This window comes from Trichomycterus rosablanca, chromosome 1 (assembly GCF_030014385.1).
Source record: "Trichomycterus rosablanca isolate fTriRos1 chromosome 1, fTriRos1.hap1, whole genome shotgun sequence".
Lineage (NCBI taxonomy): Eukaryota > Metazoa > Chordata > Actinopteri > Siluriformes > Trichomycteridae > Trichomycterus > Trichomycterus rosablanca.
Window position 1 is genome coordinate 39,088,599 of NC_085988.1, and position 11,149 is coordinate 39,099,747.

At 37.5% G+C, this 11,149-nt stretch overlaps 1 protein-coding gene across 1 annotated transcript; it reads left to right on the plus strand.

The window, feature by feature from the left end:
* Positions 1-200: 200 nt before the first annotated feature.
* On the plus strand, positions 201-10,195 carry hprt1l (hypoxanthine phosphoribosyltransferase 1, like). The gene is made up of 9 exons (XM_063002697.1): positions 201-398; positions 3,195-3,301; positions 3,671-3,854; positions 5,579-5,644; positions 5,731-5,748; positions 6,150-6,232; positions 8,170-8,216; positions 9,555-9,631; positions 9,712-10,195. The coding sequence occupies exons 1-9, from the start codon at positions 381-383 to the stop codon at positions 9,757-9,759; spliced, it is 648 nt and encodes a 215-aa protein (XP_062858767.1). The 5' UTR covers positions 201-380; the 3' UTR covers positions 9,760-10,195.
* The last annotated feature ends 954 nt before the right edge of the window (positions 10,196-11,149 follow it).

Below are 11,149 nucleotides of genomic sequence, written 5' to 3' on the forward strand. Positions count from 1 at the left end.
TGATAGTGAGTACATACTGCTTCAGTTGACGCTGCATACAGTTCAGTTTGGTTCAGCCTGTGCTGCTACACCAGTGTGTATGGTAGTAGTGAGTACATACTGCTTCAGTTGACGCTGCATACAGCTCGGTTCAGCCTTTGCTGCTACTGTTGTATATAGAAGTGAGTAAATTATGCTTCATTTGACGCTGCATACAGTTCGGTTCAGCCTGTGTTGCTGCAGTCTCTTCTAAATGAGATTAGTAGAAGGAAACTGAGACGTGCGTCACGGATTGAAATCAGCGGAGAGCGTCGGGCAGAGATCAGAGGCAGCGCTGTGTGGAAGCATGAGCGTGATTCTACTAACATCACCATAAAGCTGTACAAGGACACGCGTGAAACATGGCTTCTTACTTACAGGTAAGCTGCACTTCACAGACTGCCTGTACACACTAACCTTGTCATTTCTGGTTAGCATTAGTCCGGTGGAGCGCTGTCAGCAACATTAGCTTAGTGAAGAAGCGATCACTGCTTTCTGTAGGTTACATGCATTGTGATGAGCACATTTCTGACCTGCTTCTGTATTTGATGGCATTATGAGCAGGTGAAACTATTTCACTACAGCCCGGCTCTGACTAAAATAGCAAGGGTGTTGAAAATCTGTCTTGCTTTTACATCCTTATTCTTAACCTTTTCCAAACCATGAGAACATTCCACAACATTTAAAGTGGCTTAATGTACTAACACCGACCAAGCAACACAATACACTTACAGCCTTATGCAAAAGTTTGGACGCCCATGGCAACATTGCCTATATGTTAATATACCAGATGAAAACATTGTTTACAGGGTGCAAGTTTAAATGTGGCCTGTTCCTGCAATGTCTTCTACGCAATGTACAATCAGTATAATAGAAATTACAGAACTGTTTGCTGTCAAAAGGACATTTTTTTATTTTCATTATAAGAGTGTTCCCTCTATGGGAACTGGGAACTTAACATTGATTGATGTATTTATAAAGCAGCATCAAAACACCATTTACTGTATATACTTTGTTATTAAAAACTGCTTTCTACCACGAAAACAACAACAGCAGCATTTTCTCATTATAATCTAAATACAGGGTGGGCCATTTATATGGATACACCTAAATAAAATGGGAATGGTTGGTGATATTAACTTCCTGTTTGTGGCACATTAGTATATGGGAGGGGGGAAACTTTTCAAGATGGGTGGTGACCATGGTGGCCATTTTGAAGTCGGCCATTTTGGATCCAACTTTAGTTTTTTCAATGGGAAGAGCATAGACAATTGCCTTCAGATGACCCCAAAGATAAAAGTCTAAGGGGGTCAGATCGGTAGACCTTGGGGGCCATTCGACTGGCCCATGACGACCAATCCACTTTCCAGGAAACTGTTCATCTAGGAATGCTCGGACCTGACACCCATAATGTGGTGGTGCACCATCTTGCTGGAAAAACTCAGGGAACGTGCCAGCTTCAGTGCATAAAGAGGGAAACACATCATCATGTAGCAATTTCAAATATCCAGTGGCCTTGAGGTTTCCATTGATGAAGAATCTATCCCCCCACTATCTTTGTACCCCATATACCACACCATACCATCAATTTTTGTGTTCCAACAGTCTTGGAGGGATCTATCCAATGTGGGTTAGTGTCAGACCAATAGCGGTGGTTTTGTTTGTTAACTTCACCATTCACATAAAAGTTTGCCTCATCACTGAACAAAATGTTCTGTGTAAACTGAGGGTCCTGTTCCAGTTTTTGTTTTGCCCATTCTGCAAATTCAGTGCGCCGATCTGGGTCATCCTTGTTGAGATGCTGCAGCAGCTGGAGTTTGTAAGGGTGCCATTTGTGAGTAGCTAATATCCGCCGAAGGGATGTTCGACTGATGCCACTCTCCAGTGACATGCGGCGAGTGCTACGCTGTGGGCTCTTGCTGAATGAAGCTAGGACAGCCACTGATGTTTCTTCATTAGTGACAGTTTTCATGCGTCCACATTTTGGCAAATCCAACACTGAACCAGTTTCACGAAACTTGACAAGCAGTTTGCTAACTGTAGCATGGGAGATGGGTGGTCTCGTAGGGTGTCTTGCATTGAAATCTGCTGCAATGACCCGGGTACTGCGTTCACCAGACATCAACACAATTTCTATCCGCTCCTCACGTGTTAACCTCTGCGACATGTCAATGGCTGTAAACAAAGAGAAGCTTGTAAATAACTCATGAAAGAATAAAGTTACGTTAAAACCAAGCACACCATTGTTTTTCTTGTGAAATTCTCAATAAGTTTGATGTGTCACATGACCCTCTTCCCATTGAAAAAACTAAAGTTGGATCCAAAATGGCCGACTTCAAAATGGCCGCCATGGTCACCACTCATCTTGAAAAGTTTCCCCCCTCCCATATGCTAATGTGCCACAAACAGGAAGTTAATATCACCAACCATTCCCATTTTATTTAGGTGTATCCATATAAATGGCCCACCCTGTAGTTTAACTGGCTTAATGTGTTAAAATCAGGGCAAAAAACTTTACAAAACCATGTAACAATGATGATTAATAATTTTTTTTAGAAGATCCAAATCCAAAGGCCAGGGTCTGTCATGGTATGAGGCTGTGTCAGTGCCCTTGGTAAAGGTAATTTACCCTTCTGTGATGTAAGGTGTTATAAGGTCATATGATGCCCCTTTATTGTTATATTTGGTCACTTTTCTTAAAAGTCATAATAATACAAATAATAATTAATGTAATAATATTAATATCACAGTGCCATGTAAAACACACTTATAAAAACTGTCAAATCACCTTACATGTCTTGAATTTCCCCCATGGGGATCAATAAAAGAATCTTATCTTATTTTGAAACAATCACAATGTTTAATGCATCATGGACACAGGTACTCAATAATGTTATTAACGTGGTTGCTTCACCTAACACCTTCTGGGTGTTCAAATTATTAAAATAATCCGTTTATCACATATATTATTGCAGATATCAATTGCATTTTATATACATTAAATAATAACTTAACTATTAAACTATTAAACTTTTTGTCACTGACCAATCTGCACATTTTCTCTTAATATGTCTTACATACATGCATCCTTTGTAAAACCAGATGAAGATGGAGTCTTCTGTCTTTTGTTTCCATGCTACAATACTTAAAAGATATAAAATATTTTATCTTTGCAGATAGCTGATGATGATACTGGTTATGATCTGAGTCTCTTTTGTGTACCCAAACACTATGAAGAAGATTTACACAGTGTGATCATTCCCAATGGTCTTATTAAGGACAGGTAAGTTTTAGGTAAGGGTAGAGGTAACACTTTCTTAGTTTCTCGGTGACTGTAAAATATTTCAATGTAATGAATCACTATTGGATTCGTATAATGGTATGACCTCAAGATAGCCCAGACTGGGCTAGTCGATGTTTTGAGCTTGGGTTCCACATGGACTTATTTGCAACACCACAGGATGAGCATGTGATTTGAATTTGAAAGAATTTGTTAAACAAATGTCCTTAAACATGCCTTTCTCTGACATTCTATTTCAATGTGTGTTCTGATAAACTCATGCTTAAAATGATCTTTGGCCAATATAAATAATCACATTGCTAATTGTTTGCATTGATACTGTGCCATATTTAGTTCAGTGTTTTTCTTTAGGACTGAGCGGTTGGCAAGAGATATTGTTCGTGACATGGGAGGACAACATATTGTTGCCCTGTGTGTGCTGAAAGGAGGGTATAAATTCTTTGCAGACCTGATGGATTACATTAAGGCACTGAATCGAAATAGTGATAAGTCTGTGCCATTAACTGTGGATTTCATTAGGCTAAAGAGCTACTCAGTAAGTGTTGGTCTTGAATCTCACCCCACCCCATAAATTTTCTCTAAAAAGATAGTGCTGAACTTGCTTTAACCATCATATATCATTCATTTGACTAGCCTTTTTGTAATGTACTGCATTTTCCTGTTTTGTCTGAATTTACAAGGTTGCAATTTGTCTTGCACATTACCCAGTTGTGTTGCTACAGTAGTGCTGCACAGGCCTAGACTCTTGCATTGTATCCATCATGTTATACCATGTTTTATCATCTAAACACCTACAGATGGAATATTTTGTGAAAGTAAGAAGATTGATTTTTTTTCATTTGTTAATATACCTCTATTCCTGCATTTCAGGCCTGAAACACATTCCAAACAAAGTTGAGGGCAATTTAGGGCTGGTAATGAGGTGAAAAAACTAAATAATGATGTGATTCCAAACAGGTGATTGTAATCTGGGTCTTTAAGGAGCAAAGAAGATGATTACTTTGAAGGGATTACTTTGGCATGCACAAATGCCACTTAAAACTTTACTGTGCAAAAAAGAAGCCTTATGTTAACCATGTCCAGAAGTGGCATTGAATTCTCTGGGCTCGAAGGCATCTAGGATGGACCATCACACAGTGGAAACGTGTATTGTGGTCAGATGAATCAGTAATTTAAATCTTTTTTGTAGAAATGGACATTAAAGAAATGGATCAAGACTGTTACCAGCTACAATTTCAAAAAGCCAGAGTCTGTCATGGTATGGGGTCATTTACACTTCTGTGATGGCAGCATTAATGCAGAAAAGTACATTGAGATCTTAGAGCAACATATGCTGCCTTCAAACATCATCTTTTCCAGGGACTTACATGCATTTTTTAACAGGACAGTGCAAAACAACCTGCTGCACACATTACAAAGGCATGGCTGCGGAGGAAGAGGGTACGGGTACTGGACTGGCCTGCCGGCAGTCCTGACCAGTCCCCTATAGAGAATGTGTGAGAGTTTTGAAACCAAAAATGCAACAATGACAATCCTGTACTGTTGCACATCTTAAGACCTGTTTGCAGGAAGAATGGGACAAAATAAAAGCTGAAACACTAAATCGCTTGGTATCCTCAGTGCCAAAAAGTCTTGTGAGAAGGAATGGCAACATTACAGAGTGGTAAATGCTTTACCGTCCCAACATTTTATGGAATGTGTTGCAGGCCTGAAATGTAGGAATGGATGTTCATTAATAAATGAAATAAAGTTGACCAGATAAAACATAAATATCTTGTGTTTATACTGTTTGCAGTGAAATAAAAACCAAAGTAAATGTAAGAAACTCTGTATTTATATTACCATTTTGCATTCTAACCCAACTTTTTCTGGGGTTGTAGTACATGAAACTTTTAGGTATTAAGGCAATTTCAGAATTTAGGCAGCTTGTTGTATTTTCAGTAATTTGTCACCTATGTGTATGTTGACATCTTTGCAATTATACTTTATTTCTTTTACATTTTGTTTGTTAACACAATTATGTACAGTGTAAAATATGTACTGTAGATCAATCACTTCAGCACCACTAAATTAATTTTATCCTGCTTCACTCATAGGTTCATGTTATGCTGATTTACAGTACATTTCTGCAGAGGTCATGAATTTCTGGGTTTAACCCTTACACACTGCTTTTATTGTCCTTGTTTAGCTGTAATCATTGCAATTATTCTAAGTGCTTGTAAAGTTACCAGTGCATTTTAACATCTTTTCTCTTCTTAGAATGACCATTCGACAAACTGTGTTAAGGTTATCGGAGGTGATGAGTTATCGACCCTTGCTGGAAAAGTAAGCTTTGATTACTTGTGCAGCTTTATTGTAATGGTTTCTGGTGTCTTTTTACTTTGTGATGCTTATTTTTCTTCTTTTTTCAGAATGTGCTGGTAGTTGAGGTAAGACTCTGCTTTTGGTGTGCACAAAGAAATGTCATATTTATGTTACATTTGTTGACATGTACACATGTAAAATAACACAAAAAATATCCTACTTATAAATATATGTAATGTAAATGGGTGCAGCTGTTTATTATCGCTAGCTTATTGAGTTCGAATCTCGGCAGTGATATCAACTGGCCAGGTGTCTACACAGACATCATTGGCTATGTAAGTGAGGCTATGGCCGAAGCCCTGTGAGGGATTGTGCCCAGTGTTTCCTGGGTCCCAGTGTGATCCACCATGAACCTCACCAAGATAAAACAGTTGAAGAAAATGTAATAACTGCATTGTGTAACAGTGAACTCATGATTATTTTATTTTGCAACAGGCTATATTTTACATAGTAGAATGTTTTACAGGATATTGTAGAGACAGGAAGGACTATGGAAACTCTGCTGGCATTATTACATGAATATAATCCCAAAATGGTCAAAGTGGCCAGGTAGGTTGTGATCATTAACTGTTTATTTATTTATTCACTTACTTATTTTAATTTGGTGTTCTACTAGCTTGACTAAAGCCCCAGTTCCAGCTGATGAAAAAAAGATCCCAAAGCATACTGCTGCCACCACCATGCTTCACTCCTGTTCCATGGTGTATGTATTAATTTGGAAATGTTTTGTCTCATTCTCCTGACGATACCTTTCAACAATGAAGTCTTTTTGATGCTTTGCAAGCTTTTGCTGTAAGATGCAAGTAAATTTCAGCAAAATCCTACTAAAAGAGCTGAACCTTATTTGAGGTTGATCAGATTCCTTTTAATTTATGGCAGGTGTCACTGTCTGCTATTAAACATGACAATTCTGAACACAGCCACATCCCCAGGGTGTGCACACTTTTTTATTTTTTTTTATTTTTTTTACTATAAATGTTGTTCACACCGATATGGCAAAACATTATAATCACCTCCTTGTTTCTACCCTCACTGTCCATTTTATCAGCTCCACTTACCATATAGAAGCACTTTGTAGTTCTACAATTACTGACTGTAATCCATCTGTTTCTCTACATGCTTTTTAGCCTGCTTTCACCCTGTTCTTCAATGGTCAGGACCCCCACAGGACCACCACATAGCAGGTATTATTTAGGTGGTTAATCATTCTCAGCACTGCAGTGACACTGACATGGTGGTGGTGTGTTAGTGTGTGTTGTGCTGGTATGAGTGGATCAGACACAGCAGCACTGCTGGAGTCTCTGACTTTATATCTACAATGTGGACCAACTAGGTAGGAGTGTCTAATAGAGTGGACAGTGAGTGGACACGGTATTTAAAAACTCCAGCAGCGCTGCTGTGTCTGATTCACTCATACCAGCACAACACACACTAACACACCACCACCATGTCAGTGTCACTGCAGTGCTGAGAATGATCCACCACCTAAATAATAACTGCTCTGTGGTGGTCCTGTGGTGGTCCTGACCATTGAAGAACAGGGTAAAAGGAGGTTAAAAAAGTATGTAGGGAAACAGATGGACTACAGTCAGTAATTGTAGAACTACAAAGTGCGTCTATATGCTAAGTGGAGCTGATAAAATGGACAGTGAGTGTAGAAACAAGGAGGTGGTTTTAATGTTATGGCTGATCAGTGTACATTAAAGCAATAAGCCACGAGAGGCCGTACATTACTGTGATTTTAGCACGGGGATGAAGTTTTTGGCACGACGCGAAGCGGAGTGCCTAAAACTTCTTTCCCCGTGCTAAAATCATAACAGTAATGCACGGTCTCGAGTGGCTTATTGCTTTTATAAAACGGCGGTCAACATAAAATATAATAAATACAACAATGTTTAATTCATAAATGTATTTATTGTGTATAAGCTTACAATAAAGCATTCTTCCGCGACGCAAAATAGTTCGATTAACAGTGTTGCTAGGCAACATGAGGGCGAAAATAACATTAATTTTTTCTATTCAGTGGCGTATTAATATGGAATGATGTGAGGTGGTCATAGGTGTGAGTTTATCGGGGATTTTACAACGGCTTCGAACGCGGCTCAGCCAATCAGATTTTAGGACCGGAACTATCCGTTTTATAATACGCAATATTACGTTTACATTACGCAACATTACCTAATTTAAACGTTCTGATGTATCCATGGGTATTACAGAACACTGTACATATATTATTTTAATATATTTTACATATTTTAATTTTGTTTTTCAAAATTGAAATATGTTGTTTCTCTTATTTTCTTTCAAGCAGTTATTCTGTAAATCTTCCACCACTTTATAGGGGAAACTGTCCAAAAGATTAAAACCACTCACTGCTTTTAATTCAAGTGATGTACAGAATGTACAGTGCATGTGATAGTTTAAATTGTGTCACAAGGTTCCAGTTCTATATATAAAGTGTGATCATCTGTTCCAATTAATTTCAGCCTACTTGTAAAAAGGACACCAAAGAGCTCAGGATATCGTCCTGATTGTAAGTGCCATTTGCTTATTTCTAGATTTTTGTTGGCTTTTATAGTGGTTTACAACCTAGGGGGTACTATATGACTCTTTCCTCTCCTTGTATTGCTTGTCTGTACCCTATGCTCTCACTTAAAGATGCGAAAATTCTGATTCATGCATTCATGTCGTCCGTCTCGTCAGTATGTTCAAAACTCTGCTGCTTGAGTTCTTTCATATTTAAAAAAATAAGCTCATATCAACTCAATTTTTATTAACTACATGCTGTATTCACTGTAGTCAAATCAAAACTTCTACACCCCTACTGTCCTGCATGATCACTTAGGTCTTTGGACAGTGGTCTTTTGTCTCTAAATTTATTATTATTTATTATTATTACTGTTGTTATTATTATTATATTGATGAGATGCTTGATACTGAGGCTAGACAAAATGTTGCTCATGATATTGGACAGGGTATTTAAAGACAAGCTGATACATCCATTCCTGTAACGGTTATGCAATGCTTTTAGCTGGCTGGAGGCTGATAAGCTCTTTAGGCTTGTCCTTAAAGCAAATATGTTAAAACCCCATTACTCTGGGTTAAGCTTTGATATTAAAGTATTTTAGGTCAGTTTTTAATCCATCCCATGCCATTAATGTCCTGCTAGATTTTTGTTTGCTTAAGTGGGGTTAGAAATTTTTCATATAGTCATTTTAGAATAATCGTTCAGAATTATTAATGTCATGAAGGAAATCTTACAGTGAAAAAATAATTTCATCAAAGTATATGTTTCTGAACAATTCCTATGTCAGTCTGTCTGTCCCCTCCACAACTACTGGCACTCCTGGTAAAGATTTTAAAAGGGTTATTATAAATAAAGTATTTTGTGAATTTGCCTAATCTCACACAGAACAAAATAAGAAAATAAAGTAATAAAATAGTAATACAATAAAGTAATAAAATTATAAGTAATAAGTACATTTATTCAAGAATATTCTGTGCAGTCAACCATCGCAAAGTGATGATGGCCTAGTAACAGGACATCAAGAATTGAGTCCTCAAGAATCAACTTTTTTTTAATAACAAAATCACAATGATCAACACCCCTGAACTTAATACTAGTGGTGTCTGATGGTGGTTTTGGAGACAGAAATCAGCACAAAGGCCATCAAACTTCAATGAGCTACAAGCTATATATCACACACACTCACACAAACATTTCATAGGTACATGCAGTCATTGATACAGTACAAATACAGTAATTGAGGGTTAACAGGGGCACATACAGTCATCAACACTCTGTGCATGGATTTCCTGGGTAGCATAAGCATTTTCATTGGTGTTACTTATAAATGCATCTTTTTCGCAGACATTGGCTTTGAGGTTCCTGATAAATTCCTGGTGGGCTATGCTCTAGACTACAATGAATATTTCAGGGATTTAAGTGTAAGTATCTGAGTGATGTCATCATGTCACTAATGCTTAATCAACGTTTGTTTAATGCATTTTCTCTTTGTTTTTCTTAGCACATCTGTGTATTAAGTGACGGAGCAAAGGAAAAGTACAGAGTATGAGATGTACCAAAGTGCTGCATGTATGAAGAGTAAGAGCACTGTGAGCCTCGCCTTTATGGCAGGATTGGTTATGAAAAGGTTTTTTGTATATTTTGCAATTTCTCATGCAGTAGTTAAATAATTGAAAAAGGACCGTTAAATCTTATGGTTTTGTTTAGAGTCTTAGGTCTGTGGTTAATTTGAGCAACTTTATTTATTTATTATAGAAAGCGTTGTTTTACTTGTTTCATTTTATGTGTCTACTGAGGCCTTAGATGCACTTAAATATATTTGTTATAGAGGCACCTACCTTTATGGTAGTGATTGATTCCTCAATGTTTAGAAAGAAAGAAAAGAAGGACTGTTTATAAATAATGTTCTATAGTTTATTATTACCTAAGTAACAGATTGTAAAAGTGGGAGTGGTTTAAGACCTCCTGGTTTACTGCAATAAACAATGTATGTTTTGGCTGGCTTCATTAATAAGTATACATAGTACAGATGGCTTAATCTTAATAGTAGCTATTTTTAATAATATTATTACGAAGGATCTTCAAAAAGTTTCTGCACTTATTTTGGTTGAAAACAGAGGGTGGGAGGAGTAGTAATTGGTCGTGTCTGAGAGACAGAGAGAGAGTTTATAGTCCGGATTTAGCACCATCTGATTTCCATTCTTTTGGACGCTCAAAGAAGCTTTAAGGGGAAGAAGATTTTCATGTGATGATGATGTAAAAGCAGTGGTGCATCAGTGGCTGCTTGCTCAACCAAAAACATTGTTGCTGATGGGGTTAAAATGGTACGATGCTGGGATAAATGCATCACAAAGGAAGGTGACTGTAGAAAAGTGATGTCATTTGTTTTTGAAATTAATAATAAAAAAGTGCGGAATGTTTTTGAAGAGCTCTTATATTAACTGACTTTACCAGTTGAAGCACCAGTAAAACACAAGGCGAATACTCATGAGTGGTGCACACTTTAAAACTTTACATTTACATTTTTTATGGCATTTAGCAGACACAGTTATCCAAAGCGACTTACAATTGTAAGCATACACAATTCACACAATTGAGGATAAAGGGCTTTATTCATAAGCCCAACAGTAGCAATCTGGCACTTTATACACTGAATGGCTAAAATGGAGACATATTACCTGATTATTAGGTTTGGTTATTCAGCCACACCGAGTACTAACAGAGTAATAAAATAATTTATAAAAAGTAATTTAAGGAAACAGTTAAGGGAGGGTAGTTTCTTATGCCATTGTGCACAAAACAAGGGTGGACAAGTTTAGTGTATAAGGGCCCAGACCTCTACCCTATTGAACATCTTTGGAAGCAAATTGGAACATGGATTGCAAACCTACTCATCCAACATCAGTGCCTGACCCTGAAAAAGCTTTTTTGACTAAATT

Bases quoted from the DNA above. Each gene is read 5' to 3' on its own strand.
- hprt1l (XM_063002697.1), top strand. The intron at 6,233-8,169 runs GTAGGTTGTGAT...AATTAATTTCAG, and splicing joins AAAATGGTCAAAGTGGCCAG to CCTACTTGTAAAAAGGACAC. The intron at 9,632-9,711 runs GTAAGTATCTGA...TGTTTTTCTTAG, and splicing joins AATATTTCAGGGATTTAAGT to CACATCTGTGTATTAAGTGA.